Source organism: Astyanax mexicanus, chromosome 18 (assembly GCF_023375975.1).
Source record: "Astyanax mexicanus isolate ESR-SI-001 chromosome 18, AstMex3_surface, whole genome shotgun sequence".
NCBI lineage: Eukaryota > Metazoa > Chordata > Actinopteri > Characiformes > Acestrorhamphidae > Astyanax > Astyanax mexicanus.
Genome location: NC_064425.1, coordinates 19,133,780 through 19,159,062, shown reverse-complemented (window position 1 = coordinate 19,159,062; position 25,283 = coordinate 19,133,780). Strand labels below are relative to the sequence as shown.

General features: G+C 38.2%; 1 protein-coding gene and 1 long non-coding RNA gene across 4 annotated transcripts in view; one reads left to right on the top strand and one right to left on the bottom strand.

The window, feature by feature from the left end:
• nova2 (NOVA alternative splicing regulator 2) overlaps positions 1-17,044 on the top strand; it is a 61,994-nt gene extending 44,950 nt beyond the window's left edge. Inside the window, exon 4 of the mRNA XM_007236823.4 lies at positions 6,743-17,044. Coding sequence (XP_007236885.1) covers positions 6,743-7,765 — 1,023 coding nt within the window. The 3' untranslated portion in view covers positions 7,766-17,044. The remainder of the gene's footprint in view (positions 1-6,742) is intronic.
• The window catches only part of LOC111190767 (uncharacterized), a 79,108-nt gene extending 54,043 nt beyond the window's left edge, over positions 1-25,065 (bottom strand). Inside the window, exons 1-5 of one of the 3 annotated variants that reach the window (XR_007425429.1) lie at positions 24,876-25,065; positions 23,642-23,739; positions 22,192-22,355; positions 3,460-3,575; positions 238-363 (exon numbers count right to left, since the gene is read on the bottom strand). This is a non-coding gene — a long non-coding RNA (uncharacterized LOC111190767). The remainder of the gene's footprint in view (positions 1-237; positions 364-3,459; positions 3,576-22,191; positions 22,356-23,641; positions 23,740-24,875) is intronic. The other 2 variants (XR_007425431.1, XR_007425430.1) reach the window with 2 other exon arrangements.
• Between the last annotated feature and the right edge of the window lie 218 nt (positions 25,066-25,283).

The following is a 25,283-nucleotide window of genomic DNA, read 5'->3' as shown; positions in this document are numbered from 1 at the left end:
TTGGGAAAGGGTCAGTGACACAGTTGGAGGAAGTATTCTCTTGATCTGATTGCTAGTGCTGTCTGTCTACTTATTTTCACCTGATTCTGACATTCTTTCTAGCATTTTAGCCATAATCCTCCCATACGAAAATGTGCTATGAGCTGAAAATACTTTACACTGTGTTTGTACTAAGTACTAGGTATTGATTACATACATGTAATGTATGCCAATATGAAAAAAAAGATCCAGACCCACCTAAGACTGAGCTTAGTCACTGCATATGTGTGTGTGACAGTATCCAGTGTACACGCCTTCTGATCATCTCTGACCCCTGGAGGAGTGAGTTGTGGAATTCTTTGATGGATGCAGGATGGGAGCTGTCTGAAATGTTAGGAAAATTAATAATAAATCACCCTTATAAAATATACATTTGGAAAGAATGCCTTTTATGTTATGTGGTGCAGAGTTTGGAAGTCAGAGGATATCTGCAGAGAGCAGGTCATGTTATAACTGCTACTTTAACACAGTTGCTTATATAACAATAATGATCTGTTTTACTAAAGTGTGCCTTGGATAAATCAATTATGCTCTTCTGTCTGTGTCTGTCTGTCTACTTATCTATGTTTGTATTTATTTAGACTAAATGTCATGTATATATTAAATCTAACATAAAATCTGATTTATAAAATTTTACCTCCTCCAATTTTACATATCAGTTAACCACTAACATCATGAAATGAGAGAGTGAGAGAGGGAGGGAGAAAGATTATAAGCAGCCGAACATCCAGACAATAACAAACAATGGTAATTGCATACGGCTGTCCCAAAGAATGAGTCTCATAATGAGCATCATAAATACAAACGTTAGTCATAGTATATTTATGTACTGTGTACCCATATATATATATATATATATATATATATATATATATACACACATACCTATATATAGTATGTACCCATATCACTATTTATACATAGAAATTGATTCTGCTTGTGGCTTAATGCAGTTCCACAAATATGTTGTGAAGATTAGATATTAGATAGATTGCTATTCTTTAAATAAAACATAGCTCTGCCCACTCACACCTCATTGTCATCCCACTGATATAAAACACTTAAATAAAATATCACCTTCAAATTATTAGCTTATTCTAAAGTTTCACATATTTTTGCCACTCTGCCAATATTATAGATATGTAATATTGGACTATTTAATAATAATTAAATCATGTTTTGGTCTGAACGGTTGAACAGTGTCTATATAAGCTATCTCGACCCGTTTCATATGTGGATTTAACCCAGCATGCATTATGCCCAAAATACCTCTCTGATCATTCCACATATTCCACAGTGTGATATCACATTTTGGTCAGAGATCAGCACATGTGGCATGGCGGATGTAGTTGTAAGCAGGCTTTGCTCTGTGGGAGTACGGAGACCCTGTTTTGGAAACAGCCGTAGCTTGGTCATTGCAGGCCAGACTATTTTTAGAACCATCAGCACTTGTAGTTCTGCTGGGGGTCACTTAATGCACAAGTTAAGGGATGGGGACGGGTTATCAGAATACCAGAATTGTTTTTAATCAAATGATTTTATGTCAGAAAATCAAATGTTCAGATTTTTCAACAATAATTAAATTTAAATCTAGACATGTCTATCTTATTGACAGTTATTTAAAGGTAAATTGAAAGTATGAAAATTAAATGACTGTTTATTAAAAATGTTGAACCTTCAGTACTTTGTGCAATTCTATTTTGCAGTAATGAGCATTAGAGCTAGGAAAAGTATTGCTTTTAGACCTGCTTTTTTTCTTAACTTCATTACCCTTTTATTTGTACATTACTCTTAGGGGTTTTCTCCATATAGCTGGATAGCTCTGCTGCTGGTTTGAGCTAACTAAAGTTGTCGAGGCTGAAAATGATTTCTGGATAAGTTTCTGAATATGAATTTGCCACCATCCCACAAAGTCAAAAACCAAATAAGCGTGTCTATTTCCAGTATGAGAATTTAGGCACGTGGTAATTGAGCTAATAGTTAGCTCCAACCACCTTGTTACTTCAGTGAAGACATGATACATGATACAATATATCTCAAAACAATCGATAAATAATATTATCCTTATTATTTAGGTCCTAATATTCCAGAAATATAATGATAATGTTTTATCAGGTCATTTACATATGACCTTTTAACATGTAGACAATATAATTGGAATATTATTTTAAAAAAATATTTGGGATAAAATGTGATTTTAAATTGGATGTTCAGAGAGGAAAGAAAGGTTAAACGTGAAGTTCATGTGCGATGAATGGTGGTATGGGAACAACAGGCAAAAGTAATCCTCCCGGCTAGAGACTTTCCTCACTTCCATTGGAATGAAAAACGACAAGGAAAGTCAGCGGGCGCCTGCAGGGTATGTTCACTGGCCGGAGAGCGTTTCCATGTGAGGACACAGAGTCCCGTTCAGGACCTCATTGGTGAACAGCAGCCATAACCAACCTTCAGACATTGGAGGTGGGAATCTGTACAGGGTGTTATTTTTAACCAGCAGGGAGTTGTGTTATGAGTGTGTGTGTGTGTACGTGTGTTTTCTGCGTTAATACCAGCAGTCATGGTGCATGAACTGAGGCAGATGCAGCGAGTGAGAGATGGTCGAGTAAAGCCCCGGATCAGGAGACAGGCGATTAACCCAAAGTCGAGCGCTTAAGACTTCAAAGTGCAAACGGCTTCGGCTGTGGAGTCAGGCACTACTCTGGGGGACAGAGATGAGGTACCTGGGGGGGGTGGCTGTAGTTGCTGTATTCCTGAGCTCAGTGGGATGGGCGGGGTATTGTCCAGATTGGGGAGAAGGCTCAAGGAGGAATTTGGCTTTAGTCGTGTTAGTCATGATGTTAGTGAGAGGAGCACATGTTCCTCTGTTTACATGGGCGGCAGCGGGGAGATTTACAGACACGTTGTTTTGCATGCTGTGTGAGTGTAAGTGAGGTCGTAGTTAGATCAGCTACTACACAGGCTCAGGGGGACTCATTTGCAGCTTCAGCAAAAGCTAAGCTAAGAGAAGCCATAGGCTTTGATGCCTTTGTGCTGGCTTTAGATGCTGGACTCATTATTTTTGTTTTAGGAAGTAAAGATGAAGCAAAGAAGGCATGTGTGCAAAACGTCAAACCAGCAGCGAGCAATACATACATGTGTCCTTCACGGATGAGCTGGTCTGCACTGCCCATTAGCCACAACCTCCTGCACATCATTACATCTTTGCAGTTCATCAAAAGCTAGTGATCCCATATGACTACTGGTGGCACAGCAGCAGATATCTGCCATTTTCACACAAACACGCGCTCTGCCCTAATTTCTTTTTTCGGCTCATACACCCTCCTCTGCCTTATCCCTCGCTCCGTCTTGCACGCTCTATTCTTTCTCCCTGAGTCTCTCTGTCAGTCTTGTGCAGCACAAGGGTGGGGGAGATCATCCTACCGTCTCTATGCTTAGATGCATTCAGCTCAGTCGAGCGGCATATCTGCCCGTGCTTTGTTTCTGACACCCACCAGCGAGGCCTCCTTTTCTTTAGCATTGTAACCGCCGAATGTGGGCTATAAAGGAAAATGAGGGACAAAAATAAGTCAGAAAACACTGCAAGTATAAAATGTAGCGAAGTAGTGTTATTAGTAGTAAATTACATGGTACATCAAAAAATTTTATTGTTTTAATAATATAATTAATCCACACAATCTATATATACATATCCAATATTGATAGGAACAGTATAAAAGTCAGGAACAGAAATAAAAATAATGTGAGTGGCAGATGCCACATCAGACATAAATATATTTGTTTAAAACTCATGTCACCAGCTATATATTTAAGCTAAATCTGAAGAATCAGAATGTTCATCGGTTCCCTGTATGGTTTAAATGTATGTGTTTAATAAAATGCTGTTAAAAGAAAGGGTATTTTGCTGACAGCGCCCATGACTTTATTCAGCTTGTTCGCGCAAGGTAAGAAAAAAATAAACGTGGGAGTCGCTTAGCTCCTGCCGTCATTTTTTTTCTTCTTTTTCATTTCTGTGCAAATGCACTTGAGATAAGACTGTGGCGCTGTGTTCAGCAGCCTCTGGAAACAGTCATCTGTGGGCAGAGCACTGCAGCAGACCTTGGTGCAGAAAGTGAAAAGAGAACAAAACAGATCGTACAAAAGAAACAAGCATAAGACTGAGCCAATCACCACCCCTTCTTCTCCACTCAGCCTCCTTTTCCCTCTGTTGCCTCGCTTTGTTCACACACACACACACACACACACACACACCCCTCCCTCTTGGCTCTGTCAGCCCACTCCTCCCATCTTTTTTGAAGTGTTTTCCTCTCCCTATCTGTCATTTTGACAGTGTGCAAATACTCAGAATCTAGTATTGTGTAAGCGTGGCTATTACACTGGGCCTTTTCATTATATGAAATGGAACTAATGAACTGTCACAGCACAGAAGCTTCTGCTGTTTTATCTGTTATAATTAACACTACAACCCAAAATATGTGTGTGGTACTGAACATATCCCAAATAAGTCTGGTGTGCTATACATATGTTTACGTAGTATACATGTGTACAGCCCTCAGATATCCCTTGACAGACGATAGAAATGAAGGAGACGATTGTGTTGTTTACACAGATTATCTCTGATGAGTTAATGAACCAGTAAGTAAAATAAATAAAAAAGGGGTGTTTTTTTATAGTTAGGATCCATGATGCAACACTTTTTTTCTTAGTTTTTTTATGCCTGTGTATGTGTTTTAGCCTAACTGAGAGGTGTTTTTAAGGGAATTGCTCTTGCTGTTTTTTGTGCACAGGTGCTTGCGTGTGTGTGTGTGTTTCCGCGTGTAGAAAAGGGTGGTTGGTTGCTATGCACCGTTCCGGCTCCCTTTCAGTCCCCCTTGAATGCTGGAGTTGAGTTGCCATGGAAACGCTGACCCCTGGGAGTCGATGCTTTTCACGAGGAGCCTCTTTTACCCAGTGATTCACAGCTCAGAAAGCACGAGGACAAAAAAAACTCCTTCTCTCACTCACTATATATTATATGTTCTGTAATATTCTATTTGTTTTAGGGGTTTCATTTCATATACTCTAGGTGGTGCTTTTTTCCCCACATATGTGGGTAAAAATATTGGTTTTATTAAACTGAAGGTGTGTCTGCATTCGGTCAGGTACACACAGCCCCTTTTCTTGCCACATGGGTCAATATCAATATAAAATGCCTTCTCTGTCCGCAGTATAGTTGTTTAAATTTTAAAAACACTGTGTAACATTTCATTTTGCAAGAATAACTCTGAATAAACACACTATTACAGACACAGGAGAATGTTAACCTTCTAATTAAAGTACTTTTTTTGTACATTTTGTACATTTGTCTTTAGTGTGGGACTGGGTTTTTTTGCCATCTGGTTAAGTTGAATGATTATTTATTTAAGTGGTTAAATAACTGTTTTTTTATTATTATATTCATTTATTTTATATAGGTAATATTTAGCCATTTTTTAATATTTAGCTACTTAAACATGTCAAAGAACATGTCAAATTTATCATATTGTCTCCATATACAGCTTAAGCTATTTTTTTAAATAACAATTTTAGAAAATCTAAATGTATCTTTGAAAAAGAAAAACGTCACAATAAACAATTCAAAATTCTTCTAAATTCCACATTCTTACCAAATGCCAATTTTAACTTTAAATGTCCACCCTGTTGTACAGCCACGACAGGATGGATACATGCATGACAAGAAATAAATCAAGAAAATAAGACAGTGAATGCCCAAACATGTTTATTCTTAAGCACAATGATTGTAACCCTGTTCTAATAAAAAAAAGTCTGTTCAGGGAACTTTGTGGAACCAGATGAATGTCATACATGTGTCCCGAGTCCAACATATTGCAGGCTAGAGAAGAAACCATGGTTACTTTGGTGTTTATTCTTTCTTCATCTTGTTTCTTTTAAATGGGGAATTGTTCCTCATAGATTTGGACCAAAAAAATTCGCCAGGACAAAATGACCTCAGTTTACTGATTGGCTAAATTAAAATCATCTGCAACTGCAAGTAATCTTCCCCATGTTCACCATGGCAAATATGTCTTAAAACATTTATTTTTGTACATTCTGTTTACTTATTTCTCTGTTTACCCACATTTGTAGTGTACTGTATAAGTAGATATTGTAGCATGATTTTAAATAATAAATAAATTATAAAGTCTGACAAAACTTTGAATTTCAATAGAAATTCTGTTTTAAATCAAAAGACAATTCTGCCAAGCAGAGAAAAATAAATGCAAAAACAAATCCTCACTGTTCCTGGCAAAAATCCATTTTCCAAAATGTCTCCATTTTTAACTTTAACTTAATGAAACTAGCTTGGGTTTTTTTATGTTGTGTCCAAATGTTTTTTTTTTTTCTTCTAAAAAAGTCCCCTTATGAAGAAGGATGATTTGTAATATTGTTTACAAATTACATCACATCAGTGGTACTTCAGCTTTCAGCTGAAATCTGAAATCATGCATCATGCAAGATACCCGGTAACTTGGTCACACTTAATCTAAATTAAATGGAAGAGTATTAATTTTGTAAAAGTAAAATAATTATTATATCTTAATTTAATTTAGTAAAAAAATATAGCAACTTTAACAAAGGTTAATACAATACACTGATTATATAAAAATTCATTCATTCATTATTTGATGCTGATGTGCTTTCTTCTGCTTTTTCGTGTCTTTTCTAGGCCAAGTTAATTGTGCCCAACAGCACGGCAGGGCTGATAATCGGTAAAGGTGGAGCAACTGTGAAGGCTGTGATGGAGCAGTCCGGTGCCTGGGTGCAGCTTTCCCAGAAACCCGAGGGCATCAACCTGCAGGAACGTGTGGTCACCATCAGTGGAGAACCTGAGCAGAACCGCAAGGCAGTGGAGATCATCGTGCAGAAGATCCAGGAAGACCCACAGAGCAGCAGCTGCCTCAACATCAGCTACTCCAACATTTCAGGCCCTGTGGCAAACTCCAATCCCACTGGCTCCCCGTACGCTAACTCGGCCGAGGTGATGCCCGCCGCAGCTGCTGCAGCCGCAGCCACCGCCTCCAGCCTCCTGGGGCAGGCCAGCCTAGCAGGTGTCGGCGCCTTCCCGACTGCAATGTCCAGTTTCTCAGGGAACGACCTCCTGGCCATCACGTCCGCTCTTAACACGTTAGCCAGCTACGGATACAACACCAACTCCCTGGGCCTTGGGCTCAACCCTGCAGCTGCCTCGGGAGTCCTAGCTGCTGTAGCAGCCAGTGCTAACCCCGCTGCTGCTGCCGCAGCTAACCTTCTGGCCTCCTACGCCAATGATGCTTCCACCAGCACAGGCCACCCCGCCACCGGCCTGGGAGGCTTCACACTGGGTTCACTGGCTGCTGCCACTGGGGCCACCAATGGCTATCTGAGTGCTGCCTCCCCACTAGTTGCCAGCTCACTGCTAGCCACCGAGAAGTTGGCTGAAGGGGCCAAGGATGTGGTGGAGATCGCTGTGCCTGAGAACTTGGTGGGAGCCATCTTGGGCAAAGGAGGCAAGACGCTTGTGGAGTACCAGGAACTGACGGGAGCCCGGATCCAGATCTCCAAAAAGGGGGAGTTTGTTCCTGGCACCAGGAACCGAAAAGTAACCATTACAGGATCACCCGCAGCCACACAGGCAGCCCAGTATCTCATCAGCCAGCGAATCACATACGAGCAGGGTGTGAGGGCCACCAATCCGCAGAAGGTGGGCTAAACAGGGAGAGGGAAAGAGTGGGGGATGGAAAGATACAGAGAAAGAGAAAGGAGGGCAAGAATTTTGAAGAAAATCATCAAGCTTTGTGCATATTTCAGTATTAAAAAAGATGGGAAAGTTGTCCATTCTGAAAGAAGAGGAATGAGTCGAACCGAAAACCAAGAAAAAAAAATGTGTAAAATGTATATATGGGTTTATTTCTTAAGTTTTGATCTTTTTGGGATTTTTTTATTGGTTGAATTTTTTTTTCCTGTTTTGTTTTTTGTTTTCTTTTTTTCTGGACAACGGTATTTCAGACTGGCATGCTTCCATGCAGCAGCTCCCAGCAGGCAGGTGGGGTGGGGGGTGGGGTTGGGGTTGGGGGAGAACAGGGTGGAGCGGTTGGACTTCAACCTCCCTGGAAACAGCCCTTTCCCCATCCCCATCCCTTCCTAGCTGATGAGATTTTATTTTTTCTTTACTTTTTGGCTCCTCAGTTTAAACACCTGCCCCCCCTTGCCCACGTTCCTTCTCCCTCTTTTATGTGGGTCTGATGAGACTGCAAACAAGTGCTTGGTTTTTTAGACCTAAGGCAGGTTTCCCCAGTCAGTGGCACCCCAAAACACACTACACGTCGCCCCAGCCCCCTAACTCCCAGCCAGCCGCCCCAGCGCTGCTCAGGGTGGGCTGCGGAGAGAGACGAGAGGCTGCAGTAGCATCCCTCACTGCACTATTAGCGTAAAAACCTGGGGTTCTCATTAACCAGGTGCATGCCATTCGATGCTACTACAGATGTTGCTAGCGAAGGGAGCTTTCTGGAGCTTATTGGGGACATAGGCCAGAATGCATAACGCACCTATACCTTGGTCAGAATCTCAAGTTAGTACCAGAGCGCCTTGAGATTGTGGCGATTTCTCTATGTGGTGTGCAGTCTGGTTTTAAATACTATTATTAATAGTACTACTCTTATTACAAAAATATCATCACCATAAACATTATTTATTAATATAATTTCACCCATAAGGACTGAGGTATTTTTATTTTTTTTTTCTTAATCTGTGAATTCAGGTTGACATGAATGTAAAGACAATATTTTGGATTTAGTTTTTTATTTAAGTGGATTGAATAGTGTGTCACAGTGTAATGTATGTCTTATTTAAAGTCCAGTGACAACCGCACTGTCGGCACCATCAGAGAGAACAGGAGCAGGGGTCAGATATAATGTACTGTACAGTAATGCTAACAAACATGAAACACACAAACACATACACATATTAAAAAGGGAATTAGACATATCTGAGTTTTAAAATAGACATATTAAATCAGTGGTCTAGAAAATTTACATACATATCAAATTATAAAAAGAGAATGTAGGTTTTGCACAAGTCCAAGGGAGTGTACCCGTATCAAGAACAAAACTAAAAACGTTTCAGGCTCTTTCATGTGATCAAGGCCCTATATGGACTGGTTCTCTCTTTAAAAATGTATTCTTTTCTGTATTAGAAAGGATGTTGCACTTTTATGTTTCCTTTGAGCGAGCTGAGATGAAAACATCTGCTCAAATACTCTGTTGGTGGCAATGGAAGACTTGCGTAGATGTTTCATATCAAACATAGAGATGACCCTCAGAGCCCTGTGGCTTTGTTTGCGGACACGTACTACTGAACAACAACAAACATGAACAAAATTTCAGTTCCGGTGAGCACAGGGAGTCTGCAGTCTGCCCAGTAAGGCCATTGAGAATTCAACTTAATGGCATGGTGAAAAATGGAAAAACGTAGGATTCAGCCTCATAACCTGTTCAGTATGGTCATGAGTGCAGTTAGTTAACACTCCATTTACAGTCCAATAAGGGCGATAACACTAGTCCTAGAAGGCCGTCTGCACTGGTAAACTACCTGTTAAAGAACACTCTGTACTCATCAGAACTGCCCCTGTGCAACGTATGTGCTGCTAAAGAAGTCCTGTAGTACTGCAATTCTTTTGTTGTTAGGATACACTGAATTTCGTCTTAATGCACTGTGAAGTGTGGAGGCCGCGCTGGAAGGCCCATAAGTCAGGGTTTTGCATCATTAACAAGCAGTTTTTAAACCGTATCTTGTCAGAAGAATGTATATGAAACTGATGCTGAGGAACTAAGGACAGACTGGTTTGCTACACACAGAACATCTAGGAGAGATCTAGCTCATGATGAATATCAAGTTTTTTTATCAATACCACCAGAACTCTGAGGTAGCATGTAGATACCTTCCCCACAAACAACTTTAACAAACCAACAATAAGAAAACAAGAAGGGGAGAGAAAAGGAATGGCACAAAACTAAGAAAATATAACTTAAAATCCCAAACAGAGATTAAATATCAAGACTACTCCCAGCATTTCAAAACAAAATTAATGCTAGAGAGCACGCCTGTGAATAAACTGGAGGAACATAACATGAACCACAGCAGAATCTAGGCAGCAATGTGCTCTCTCTCTCTCTCTTCACTGACTAGAGACATGCCTGTCTTCCTCTCGTTTGCTATTGGAACAACAGGGAGAGTATATCAGAACCGATTTGGTAAGGAGGCTTCTTTATTCCCATCTAATACCATCCACTTCCCTCACCTCTTCTCAACCCCTCTTTACCTCCGTGCACCCCCATTTTGACACATCAACCCAGAGACCCCCCTTCTTTCACATCTCTCCATGGGTGGCAATGTCTGGTGCTACAGTGCATGTTTTGCTTGCCCTTTCACAAAACAATGACTCTACGGAGGAAAAGATGTGTCCTAAGATGTTGCTGTGTAGAAAAGGAAAGGAGGATGATTGCACTACGCTAGACTGCAGATCAACTGAAAACAGGCCAATTGGTGTAGGTGAAGTGTCAGCGAGGTTGCACTGGAGCTGAAAGCCAGAGTACCTCTAGGAGAAGTAGTGGTTTTAGCGCACAGATTACCTAGCATTCAGCTGACGAGAAAAGGTTGGTGTCGTGTCTCGTTCAAACGCACTAATGGCGCTACTTGCTAATTAACCTAGCTGCTGCAGTAGACAATAGTGTTAATGTGTTTTTAAATGAAGAACAGTGATTACATAAATAAATAAATGAATTAAATAAACAAATTAGTTAATAGTACAAAAAGCTGCCAGGGTGAAGTTAAGGAACTGATTTAAAAAAAAAAGTGAGTGCCTCCGCATATTAGAGTGCATCTGCGTCTCGCTCTTTAACCGTTCAGTGCAGTACAGAGAATCAGATACATTAAACATATCAGAACCCTGATCAATCTTTCTCACCATAAACTTACTATAAACACCCCAGTATACACACACACACACTACTGCACACTCACACACATTTTTTTCATTATGGGGAAAAATAAGAGTGAAGAGGCTTCATTCTTTACATATAAATTTGATTAATAAGATAAAGAAAAGCAAAGAAATAACTGTGAAATTTCAATGTGAAAACTAAGAAAAGGTGCCAATGTAGTGTGCCTAGAGCAGCTTCCTGGTTTAGTTTTTTAGTTAGTTTTTTTTTTTTTGGGTGGGCTATTTTGTTTTCGTATTTTTCAGTACTTAGAGCGCATTGTTATTATTAAGGGGGCATCTGCATTTTTTCTTTCTTCGGAAAAACAGACAAAATGTGATGAGTACTGGAAGCAATATACGTAGTAGCATGTCGTCCTGTCTTGTCTTTTGTTCTGTCTGTGTAGGAGCTTTCGATTTATCTAGGTGTTGAGTAGGTTTGCGTATTTAATATGTTTTAAGTTGTGAAGATGCTGCTATTGAATAAGTGACATACTAAAAATTTTAAATAAACATATCTGGTCAGTTGTTTAGCAAGATGTGCTAGCTCTAAGAGGTGTAATAAATGCTACATGATGAGATAATTGCTATATTAAACATTAAATAAACCTGTGCCAAAATAGATATTTACAGACTCAGCAACTGTAAATGTGTGATTTAAATTAAACACCATTAGTTAAAAGCAGACTTACTTTTATAAATAAAAAAAAAATGTGAAAAGTGCCAAACAAACCACAGTTAAGTTACTATAATTATCAGGGGTAAAAGTGACCGTTTTTAAAAATTAGTAGGAGCAAAATAGACAATAGTGCTGTTAAGTTGGAAGTTTTCTACCCCCTCTAGAACTAATAATACAAGAGAAAGGTCTAATGAGGGAGTCATCTTGCTTACCAAACAAATGCATATAGTGCCATGTGGCCATTAATGCTACATTAATGGGGCTAGAAGACTGCCGTAGACTTAGGCTAGCATGGTTAGTTTAATAAGTTATCAGCATTCTTAATACAGCCTTTTCTAGTTCTGAAAATGTATTTTGTGAAGATAGATGTTATCTTTTTTGCACGTCTATATTGCATGATATCAAAGTGAAGCGTGGATTCAAAAAAATCTTCAAGAAACAACATAAAACCATACAAAAAAACGTTAGGCGATGTGCGTTCATTTTGAGAACAAATCTTTGCATGCCAACAGTTAGAGCACTTGAATTTATTTTACTTTACACATCCTAACCTGTCATTTAGTTCTGCTTAACACCAAGCTGAGAAGTTTTGTTGTCCATCTGCAGGAACCAAAATCATTCATACATAATCAAAATCATAGTTTGTGTATTTCTGTTTTTTGGTTGTTTTTTTGTGTTGAACTTTTTTGGCCACTGGCCTAGGGCCCGAAATGTACTTGACACTAATGCAGATGCTTCGAGGTACGCAGACTGAGTTTTGGACTTTGTTGCTTTCAAAAATGTGTCACAACATATTTTATAACGCAACACAAGCGCAAGCTGCATTCTGAGCATTGCCACAATGGGGCGCTACAGCAGGAAGCAAGTTGTCTTGTACTGCCAGTGTGCTTTTTTCCTGTCAACTATCATAGCGCTATAATTTGTTCTCTATTGCCTCTGTAAGTAAGTAGAACGCACATTGGCATTGGGCATTGGCATTTGCAAGCTTGAGTCAAGTATATTTCTGGCTTAAGAAACAACAAAAAATTAAATTTTAAGACTATTTAATTCATTCATTTAGCGTAAATATTGGCTAATTTAAACTGTGAGGAAACTTTACTGTTTTTTCTCACTCAATCTAAGGTCTTGTTCAACCCACCTCTACATAAGTTTGCATATCACACTTTCAGTCATAACTTAGAGCACAATGTGATTTTTCCTATACTGTGTGCTTAATACTAACTACACCATCAGCTTCTTACATCATAACTCTACATTAAGCTTGTTCCCATTCTTATGATGATATGCACTTTATATTGCACATCCGCAAAAAAAAGATGGCCCAATTGTTTTGTTCTACGACAGAATTAATCTGTCTCTGCTATTCAGCCTTTGCAACTGTCTCCCAAAAATCTGATCTGAGGCTAAACTGGTTACCTTTTATCTCCAAACTCCATTAGTCATAGGAGATTGAATGTTTGGAGAATGAGAGAATGGTCTCATTTAGAGTATATTGTTAAGGTGTTCAGACTGCATGAAAAGCATGAAAAATTCCCCAATTTTCCAATCTGATCATCAGGAGAAGGATAGTTAAAAAAATTGAAGATGCACCTTGAAGTTCAAAAAATATATATATTAGAAAAACAAAAAGAACGGAAATGAAAAAAAAAAAAGAGTATAAGTAAACCACTCGACACCTTCAATATGTATTTCCCCTTTTTTGGTTCCATGTCGCCACATATAATGAAGTCACTGCACTGTGCACAGCCATGCTTAGTCTCAGACATTTTGGAGGGAAAAATGTTCCTTGCAGAGGTTAAATGAGGGTTTTGTGTGTTTGTGCTCACATGCTTTTAGCAGCTTTTTGTGTGTGGACATGTTGTGGCTCTTCTCTGTTGGTGACAAGTTTAGTCTCCATGTTACTGAGTTTGGCAGCTTTGTCACATGCAGTAGAGTAAAGATAATTGCAAACTTATGGTTTATCTGGTGTTCAGAAGGTCATTGCTTTTATGTGGGCAAATGGCTAGAGCACTGCGCTCTTCCAGTGGCCCATGCACCCCCAAAATCTAATCCCACCCCGACTCCCCTCTCCCAGCCCCACCACCACCTTTACCACCAGGAAAAAAAACCTGGGGTCACTCTTAAGCTTGTACCCATCGAAGCACCAGCAACGCTAGAACACATTTGTCATATCACTGTTCTTTTCTCTCTTTTTGATTTACCTGTTCTTATTTGTATGACACTCTCTAACCTAGACCAAGTATTTAACAAAAAAGTCATTCATATGTATCCTGTTTACTCCCCCTTTCCCCCTTTTGCACTTTTCACTGCCCCCTTTTTCCAACCACTACCCACACTTCTGCCGACCTCTCCCTCACACCCTCCCAGACTTTCTCCTGAGTGCCAAACAACAACAGTACCATTCCAAACTTTTTGAGTTCTCTTGTATGTTGGACATCCATCGGACGCACCCATGAAGCCAGCATGTTCCTCCATAACATGATGTCAGTCATGACGCCTCAACATTACCCAAAAAAAAGCAACCAGTAAAAGTGAGACCTGGAATAACACGGTAAAAGGCTGGCTACCTCTCATAAACTGCTTTTCCTAATTCTCTGTCATCTCTTCAACCTCCAGGACATCACTGATTGTGTGCCATAATGTTGGGGGCACTTGTCACTCTCCTCACCCCCAAGTCTCTCCATTTGATTTTCGATGGGAAACATTAAAACAACAGCAACAAAAAAAAAAAAATCATTTCAATGACAGTTTTTTCTTTAACTTAGAAACATGCTCAAAAAGCTGAGGAGTGTAAACGTCAGCTGCGCAGCCATCTTCTGTCTTCTGAACTTTGAACTTTTCACCCCTCATGAACTATATTGACCTTCTTCCTCCCCTTCTGTGTTCATCAACTGTTTGGACTTAAAATCTCCATTCCATCTCCAAACCTTTTTGAGACTGTGCAATTATAGTTGATATGATTGGATTTATTTCTTTTTTGTTTTGTTAAAATCATCATTGGGGACAATTCTCAGAGATAAAGAATAAAAATGAAACAAAAACAAAACAAAAAAAGCATAAACAAGCTCCAAACTGCTTCTCCACAACTTTTTTTCCTCTCATTGTAAATATTTTTTGTCAGGTTTTGTTGAACTGTAACTAGAAGTGTGTTCAACAGAATGGGGCTGGCAGCATAAAATCAGTTTTGTGGAGAACTCCAACTGGAAACTTTAGAATAATCAAATTATTAAGTTTTGATGTAAAAAAACAAAATCAAAAAAACAAAAAAAAAACTAGCATCCATAATTTTCATTCGGAAAGGGCCGGTTTACACTGACTATTTTTAACAATACCACTGTTAGCTGTGTAAACCGGACATATTTCACATTAACAGCAACTGCTCCTCTGAGAGTTGCTGTCAGCACCAGTGCCCTGCTCCTTTTGCTGTATCACACGCTTGCTAAGGGCAGCTTCACTTGTGGAGACAGCTGAACATGAGCTGTACATATCTCTGTCACATTAAACTAGTTTGTAAGTTATCATCATCAGCTTACTCACAGTTGTTGTTCCAGATCTGCTAGATAAAGAAATGCTTGGCTTATCAATCTCATAACAACAAGTATGGTTCACCATCAGTCCATATCCAAAACATTCTTGCTCTTGAAACTCATAGTCATCATGTTTTGTGCTACTAACAATGAAAGTAGACAGCTAGACAATGTTTCATACTTGAACTGATAGTAGTAGTGGTTGAGCTCACTGTATATATCAGATGTGTTTAGTGTAATATTGTGTCATTAGATGTCTTTTGACTGTAGAAGCATCAGTTTTACAGGTGTCCTGTTTCTCTGTGATGAAGAAAGACCTGCCATTCCATGAATCATGATTCAGCTCTGTGCTCCACATCTAATGTTTCTATGCTGCCAGCTTTACTTTCTGATAACCCTTCATGAGCTTATTTATTTTCAAACTACTATACATTATTAATAAATGACAACAACTAGAAAAGGGGAATGACTGGAAAGATGAATTACTGTTTTGTTTTTAGTATTTTAGTGGTTTCTTTTAACACCATTCATTAACTGACTTAAAAAGTATTGAATATTTAATGTAATTGTAGCATTGTGTTTGTAAAAAAAAATAGTGAGTTGTGTTTCTTGACTTGTGGATTACCAGTGAAGTCAGCAATTTAGTGCTAATATATATTAAGTCGTTTTTTTAAGATTTTTTTTTCTTCCGACAGCAACAACAGTCATTATAAATGTTCATTTTAGCATCACCTGTCTTCTGTTGTCTTATTCTTCACCTCCCACAACACTCAATCTCATCAAGTAACACATTGCAAGTTTGTGCCTGAAACCATGTGCTCGGTCTTGGAGGGACCATGATGCATGAGTGTGTGTGTGTGTGTGTGTGTGTGTGCGTGTGTGTGTATGAAAGAAAGAGCGAGAGGATTTGACTGCTGAAACAGGCTTGGGTGGGTGGTTGTTATGTCCTCTGTCCACAAAAGCTAAAACTAGTTGGGTCTCCATTTACCAATGGAACCTGCTGATGTTATAGCTGAAACCCATCCTGTGAGCCTAGTTGATTTTTTATCGTCCATAACCTCCCCTTTCCCAACCACTCTCCACACTACCTTCCCCCTCCGAGTCATCCCCTGCCACACTCTCCACACCATGTGATGTTCTCATCGATAACATACTACTCGACCAGATCCACCTTAACTCTGTCTCCATGCCTCCAGAGGAGGCGGTTGCCAGTCAACCTCCCTCCCCTCATGATTCGCCACCATCCTTTTTCGGCTGCCGGGGCCACGCCCAACCTTACAATAAAAACTAAAAAAAAAAAAAAGTATAAAAAACGTAATGTAAAAAAAAGTTAAAGAGAAAGTACGATAAATACAGACCAGTGATTCTCAGGGTGTCTACTTGATCTACCTTACTTTTGTGATTTTGTAGAATCACAATCCAGCTCTCCCTCATGCTTTTTATTATTATAAGGAGCCCAAAGACAATTACGATGTATGACTGCTTATCAAGTCTTCGAAAAGAATGATATGCACCCATCTAAAGGAGCAAAGCAAATGCTGTAATGTTTACAACCTTAACGAGACCAACGCTGTTGAAAGAATGTGTAGGAGTTAAAAAAAAAGTTCTTTAACAATGAAAAAAATCCAAAATGACGTTTTAAATGATTATTTCTATGTGACATGGAGTAATGTGGTGATGAAGCATTTTTGAAACATTGCATGTTACTATTTTTTGCAATGACACATTTTTTTAAATGTTAGAATGGATGGTACAGTGTAAAGTTAGAGCTACATTTAGTTGCTAATAATAAAAAAAACATTGGTGTCAGTGTTTGTCACCTATCTTGAAGAAAGGTACTGGACCAACTGTCCAAAACATGTGACTGCTACTGTACAGATTTTGTTCATACGGTATTTGTATATGGTGAAGGTGAAAATAAACAATGAACACTGGAATAGAATCATCAGGGAGATGATAAGAGTCTGATGCTAGGGTGTGTAAACATACAGGTGCTACAAAGGGTTTCACCTTAAAACACATTTAAAAAATGTTTTTAGACAACCAAAAGTAATATTTTCACTCAAAGAATCCTTTGTAGCACCATTAAAACTATAGCTATCTGAAGGAGGTACTGTGTCCAGTGCTTGAGTAAATCCCTAAGAGAGGTAAGTTAATTGAAGAGAAGATCTAGTCGTGTGGGAATACATGCGCATAAATAAGGGTACATGTAGGAGGGCAAATCATTTACACTTTAGATAATGAGCATATACAAATGAGCTAAGGCAAAAAAAAAAATAAAGGCTTACATAAAAAAAACAAGGACATTTTGCTGAATGTTGTCATACATATGCATACACACACATGCTGAATGTCAGCATATATATATATATATATTATATATATATATATATATATATATATATATATATATATATATATGAGATATTACTCACAAAGATTTAGCAAGATGGAATCAGCACCTGCAGATACACTGACTGTGCCAGTTTAATTCTAAACCAACTTCAGTAGCCATAAGTACGAAGCACTAATTTTTAAACCTACTGTAGATGGAATGTCTGAATCTAACCTGAAGGGGAATACTGAATTGTACATGTAAGTGGTTCTTTTGATCATTTCCATCCACCTTATTATTCTCGTGCACCAATTCATACAATCAGCAAAAGCCACCCTCACTTCCCTGACATGTCTCCCAAGCCAACATGCAGCTTGAGTCTTTCTGATAGCCATCAGTCAGGGACTGTTCTTAAACCTGTCCTCGCGCTGGCTACCAGGACACTAACCTGCTGTGGAGACTCCTGGGGAATCTACATTCTTTCAGCATGATTTAAAACCTGTCTCACTAAACCAATCAATCAATCATGAACTAAAGAAGTGCCTCCGGAGTTCAAAGAAAGGGTCTTAAGAGAGCACTATGGAATATAGCCCACTCTATGTGTGTTATTGAGGAGTAGCTTTCATGGACAGGCAGCTATGATTTGTTACAAAAGGGATGTTAGAAATAAAACAACTAAACTAAATGATGTTCTAGTAAATGTTACATTCACCAGACCTATGAGTGCAACAGTATGAGTTATGGGATTTACACATGCAAGTATATAATGTCTACATCAATTTACATTAATGCACACTATGAATAAAGCTCCCTTATTCATAGTGTAGAATAAATAGGTCTTGCAAAAGTCTCAAAATTCATTATTTTAGAGGATTTTAGAGCTAGACTTGGGCGAGTTAGAGCTTTATTGTTTCCTATGTAGCCCATATTACTAATTGTGCACCCTCTACAGCGGTAGACCACATTGATTTTTCCCTCTCCTGCTTAGCTCCTCCTTTTTCTCCTCATTTTCCTTCTGATGCCCAGAAGTCTTCTGGTTGATCTGGGCCCAGCTGCTGCGGAGAGTGCCCTAGCTCTCCCTGAGCTAGTGTGAAAGGAGAGAGAGAGTGGCAGACAAGGATATGCTCTCAGCCCTCGTTAATCCCCAGAGCGGGAAAGCAGGCCTATGGAACATGTGCAAAGATCTCCGCTCACTAGTCCAGCGCTTTAACGAAGGAGAGAATTCTCACAGAACTCTTTTTTTCCTCCTCTCTTGCAAGAAAGTCTGCCTTGGTTTTTATTTTAGATGTCTATAAATCCATCAACTTCTCTCACCAATTAGGCCAGTAATGTTCATTTAAAAATAATAAGAACTTCCACGGATAAATAAATGTGGTAATAAAAAAGCTCCATTTTGTAACACACTTGGAGCAACACCAGAAAATCTCTGAAATGGATAGAGGTTGTTCATTAATTCTGTTATGTAATGATACTAGTTGGTTTTAACATGAGAGAGCAGGCAGACATTAAAAGACTAAAGCCAACATAAGCACTTAATTCCTATAAAATGCTGAAGATCTCAGTCTATCTAGATTGCAGCAACAGTGTCCAAAGAGTGGCTACAAGACTCGTGTGACCAAAAACGTTTAACGTATGTTTTTTATTCTATGCATTTTATATGCAGCAGGAATTTAAATCACTACACAAAACAGCAACAGGTTGCAAAACAGGTTGATACTGTATGATGAGACCAAATCAGGCAATACAGACCATGGTCTATAAATGTGAAATGGCCTTAATGCCTTGATTAGCAATAAGACTGTCAAAGCTATAATATGTGGCACAAAAGTAGGAGTACTATTAAATGAAACAGTAACGAATCGGAGACTGTACAATACAGACCACACAGTCCACATTCTGTATGTGATTATGTATATATTTTATCACTATTTTTCCTATTCAGTATTTTTAAAAAGTGCAATTTAAACTGTAAAATGTATTACAGACGTAGCAGAAACCATCAGCTGTGGAAACAGAAGGCCCCGGGACTTCAAGACAAGCTTTCATCATTATGAGCATTTATGTATGTTTTTCTGATTAACATGGTCATCATCATGCTGTACAAGACAACGGCCATTTCTCAGTCTCTGTGTCTAGACACCTCAAGGAGCCATGTGCCACTGATAAAGCAAGCAGTTGGTGTAATGGACCTGGAGCATGCAAGAAAGGAGGTGGTGATATGGCCCAGATTTCAGTCCCACTTTTTACTTCCAATATGTGAAACTCCCTGACATGCATTTTAAAAACCAAGTGACCTGTGTTTTCTAGATGTTTTCATGTGTAAAAACACAAGGCTGAGAAATCTTTCCATTCGTTTCTGGACTGACCAAAACACTATTTATTCATTATCATTAACTTAATCTAAAATGATGTTCCAGCTTTCTCAATGACGCAAGCAAACACTGAAAATGATTGTAATAGTTTTGTACGTTTTTTTTGTTTGTTTTTTGCTGTTGTAATATTTCTAACAAACAAAGCTGACAAATTCTACTAGTGTTTATTCATAATACAAATTTAACTTAAAAAATATACAAATGTTTTATGGTATGTACATAAGAAATAAATAAATTATGAACACTTGAAATTGCAATGCAAAGCTGTGATTTTAAAGCACTGTAGCGTGTACAGTGTTTTCTTTTATCAATTTTATGGTACATCTGATATGTTCTGCATTACTGCAGCTGTTTTTCTTTTGTGTTCCTGAGCATATGCTTTAATAAATACGATTTTCTACAGCATACTGACAGAAACTAAGCACTTCTTGGAATGTGAGTATGTCATGCCATTTCCACATTACTTTAATTATTGATTATTAAGCTTTGGCATATGTGCCTGTACTCAAAATCCCAGCAGCCTGGCCATCTGTAATTTTTCATTCTTTTCCATTTCTACATTCATGATATGTATAAACTTGTGATGAGCAATAGAATAGAGTACAGGGTGGTACCTGCATATACAAGCAGGCATTGCTGCAACCAGTGCCTCATGCAGTTAATTGGGTCACTGGCTGCTGGGGAATCCTTGCATCCGCTCGAAAATAACATTCTGTACTCCAAACCACACAGCTGCTTTAAAATGAGCATCTCTTCTACATACATATGCAGTTTATAAGCTATAAAGACAAGTGTACACACCACATTAAGGGATCTGTAAAACGTATCCTAATAATACGCATTATTGAATATCCTTTTATTTAAATAAAAAGACTGTTAAAATAGAACTTAATAAAAGAGAATAAATTATATTCTTTTTATTAAAAATACCACAACTAACATCTATAAAATGTTTTAGTCTGGTCAAATCATTTGAAATTATAGAAGTGTAAAATAGTAGAAGTAAATTTGGTGTGTAATGAGATCTATATACACAAGTCTGTTCAAATCAAATCAAAATCTGAGAGCACAAATAATATCTGGGATTTTGCAACCATCATCCACCACCAAATCTGACCCATTAACTAGTACTTCCTCTATCACATAATGTTACCAGTGGACAGTAGGGGAATGGCTAGCATACTGCTAGTCATCCTACAAATCCAGAGAGGGAAAGGTCTTTGGATGCCTGTGGATTTACCAAGGATCCAACTCGCAATCTTCAGATGATAGGGCCACCCTTTTGAATCTTTTTAATAAAATCTACCAGGAGCTACCTTTATTGGGTTGTGTAATATAATTTGTTACTGGTACTATAGTTCATAAATTTAAATATTAGTTGCATGTCTTAGTAGATAACAAACACCTTTAACAAAATGTGTTAAATTGAGTTCCACTGAAATTTGAAAAAAATATTTCCATTCAACACACAACTTGGAAGCAACATGGAGGAGAAACACTCAGCCAACTGAACAACTTGAGCATCTTGTACCAAAGCAAAAATGCTGTGTGCAAAGCAATTAAGGGGAAATGAGCAAATAATCATCATACCGCTTTTGTAGTATACTAAAATCTTATCGTAGGAGCACAATAAAAATGCCTGAATGTTTTATATAATTATACTAAATACATTCTGGTACTACATAACTTGCTACTGATTATTATGTTGGTATATATAATACCAAACAAAAAATAATAACAATAACACATAACCAGAACACTTAGCATATTTTAGGCGTAACTTAATACAACAGAATAAAATATCAGTAGTTATTTTGTGAATTAGTGGTTCCAAAAGAACTTAACTATATCATCACAATTTAAGTACCGTATACTTTTTTCACAAGGTCAATTTGAGGTAGCAGAGCCACCTCAGAGACAAACACTCTACAGTAAATTTAAATGTATATTTTTGCAGATTCTACAGTATGGTTTCTTCTTTTTGCTGAATTAAATATATTGGAAAAATAAACATATTAAGATATTATGATCATTATTAAGACTAACATATATGATAAAAGTGTATCTGTAATACACATTAAGAATGAGTAGATCATTAGCATAAGACCAAATTAGATCACTTTCAGCTTCTGACTTCTCCCAGATCATAACTAGCCTAATATTTAAAAGGCCACTGCAACAACAACAGCAGCTTTAATAAATGATAAACTCTTAAAAAGATTAGATTCTCTTATTGGGGATTTTCCCACCTGTCAAAAGAAGAACACTGACCACCTCCCCTCACTTCTGTCTTCTCATCGTCCAGTGGCTAGGCAGCTGCTCCGGGGAGATGTAGTGAAGACTGGTTTAATACTGAGGGGAGACATCTTCGTCTATTGACCTTTCCACTCAAGCTTTTTTGGGACGCTGATGTCTTGAGAGAAGAGAAAGCCCTTATTAGATCATCTGGGTAAATAGCTCAGCAGCTGAATGTTCTGAAGGTAAGTGTGGGTAAATATTATACCTTTGGCCAAGTGACATTTTGTTGGTCTTTTTCTTTTTAGAATTTAGCACACTTTTTAAGGTAAATCCTAATGCAGTTGCTCTCTGTCTCTTAATGTTTTTTGAGATATATCATCAACTGTAATTAGAAACTGACAAATTAAAAATCCAAGCTTTATAAATGTTGTGACGCCTCCTGATACATTGTTTTAACACTCATCAAACAAGGGATCCTCTATGCAACTGTTTATAGATTTGAGAACAGCTCAATACCAAAGCATTTTTATGCCTTAAGTTTCTACAGGGAACAGTGTAATTAACAAGCAGCTGTTCATGGAACTGTGGCAGTCAATATGAAGTGCTTGAGGCTAAAGGTTGAGCTTAATAAAAATTTGTGGTACACATCTGTGCAGCACTGTTTGCCCAAACATAATATTTAAGATAGCATTGTGCCAGTTTACTCTAGGTAGCCTCTGAAACCAATGCAACCCTGACTTGGACCTACATAGATATTCATTCAAATGTGGCCAAGACTGTATGTGTGGTTGGTTTATAGCAGGCAAGCGAGTGGCATAAAAATGGATGCAAATAAAGAAAGCATCCACTCTTAAATTATTAGTATTAGTAAGTACATCTTCTACATGTTTAAAGGTGGACAGTGAATTAGTTTTTATGGCTCCTTTTCATAGCTTCTGAAGGAATGCCCCCCTCCGACTCAATTTATTTTAAATCGGGCAGAATCAACACTGCTTCTAATTAGCCTACTTTACCAACCTCTTTTTCTCCAGTTTTAACTGCAGCAGCTAACACCTGAAGGTTAAATCCGACAATGTTACAGGGAGAATATAAAAAGCTCTCCTGACCCATTTTCCACCAGTGCTTCCACCATTATCTAGTCCAGCCAGGAGTATGAGGAATACATAGGTGAAGGCATCAGCACTGAGCGTTAGGTAGACATGAGAGAGAGAGAGAGAGAGAGAGAGAGAGAGAGAGAGAGAGAGAGAGAGAGAGAGAGAGAGAGAGAGAGAGAGAGAGAGAGAGAGAGAGAGAGAGAGAGAGAGAGAGAGAGAGAGAGAGAGAGAGAGAGAGAGAGAGAGAGAGAGAGAGAGAGAGAGAGAGAGAGAGAGAGAGAGAGAGAGAGAGAGAGAGAGAGAGAGAGGCTGTGACCCTCAGGCAGATGGTAGCACAGCAGGGCTGGCAGAGTTAGAGATGGCCTACCTCAATGGGTCATGCGGTCCATCTCCTCCACAGTGAACCCTGGCCCTCGACAAAACGAGCCTCTGCAAGAAGACTTTGTGCTGGTCCAGCGTCTGGGCCTACAACAAAGTCACATGAAAAAAAAAAAGAAAAGAAAAGAGCTTCTCAAATCAGCTTCCATACTCAATTTTTGTTCCACAGGGAACTGCTGTTGTTGTGACTGTTTGGAAAGGTTGCAGCACGAGCTATGATAACAGTCTAGCTTTGAAGCTTAGCACTGAAGCTTATAAAACATGCTCAAAAACATCTTAATACAATGGTTCACAACAAACAGAAAAATGTTTTACCTTTTTCTCTCAATTCATTAAAGTATTCAGCTGACATAGCTAAATACGTGAACAACCTATTTTTTTTTATGTTTTTAATGACATTAACTAATGCTTTTGCTTGTTCCTCTTTCCATCAGTTTACATAATATCTGCCTAACCTATATTTTCATCATTTTCAAATGTTTAACAGTTATCTGTTAGCTAACCTAGCTAACTAGGATTTGACAGGATTTCTAACTAATTCTGCCATTTTTCTACAATTTTTTTTCACAACAAACTTAGCTAAGTTAGCTAGTTACCTAACAGTTAGTTAGATAGCCTAAATGTATTTTTGATTAATTAAATTATTCTGTATAACTTAACTTATTTGGCTAAACACCCTATTTTTTAGCGAAACTTCAGTGTTCGGTGTTACAACTCTAAATGACACAGCAAACTTTAGCTAGGAAATGTCAGAAAACTAGCAACCTAGATAGCTATGATAGCTAAGTAATATACCTAACTAACGTTATTTAGCTAGCTTACAACAAACACGTTAAACTAGCTAATTAAACAAGCTAATTAGTTAGTTAGATAATATGGAAAATAGTGCTGCTAACTTCACCTATCTATTTTTTCTGGATATTAATATAAAAAAAGACTTAAGTTTAAAGAATAATTGGTAAACTCACCGCAATACGTCTTTAAATCGATCAAAATAATCATTTGGAGGGTAGTCACTTGGGTAAACAGGTTAGCTAGATAACTTAGCTTAGATAGTAAACGCTAGCTAAACTAGAGGACGCTGGTTGCTGCGATAAAACGATAAAACACTGACAGAAACCGACATCCACCTAGCCGCCGGCCAGCGAGCTAGTTAAATTAGCTAGGCAACTTTATAGGTTCTATCCAGTTTAAGGGTTCATTTTAACACATAAAAAGTTTACCTTTACAGCTAGGGTGAACATAAGCCCTGTTTTCGCTCAGAATTTACGTTTTGTCAGCACAGACTTCTTTAGCTATATTTTCAGTTTAAAACGCGTCCGTCGAGACCCCCTTCTTCGCCGCCACCACTGGTCTAAATATGTAACGTTAAATGTACCCGTTGCTAAAACTGCTTCTCACCACAGCCATCAGTTATAAAACACAGTGCTGTGTTTCTCAATATTCCAAATTATTTATTATTTCACTACTATCCTATTTAGTTACTAGTATTTACCAATCACTATTCTTATTTACCATTTTTTATTGGTCTCAATTGTTAGACATTAGCTTATATACAATGAGCTTATTTGGACCATACAAGTTAATAGAGCTATTTAATAGTTTTGGTAATTAAATAAACGTTAATTAAT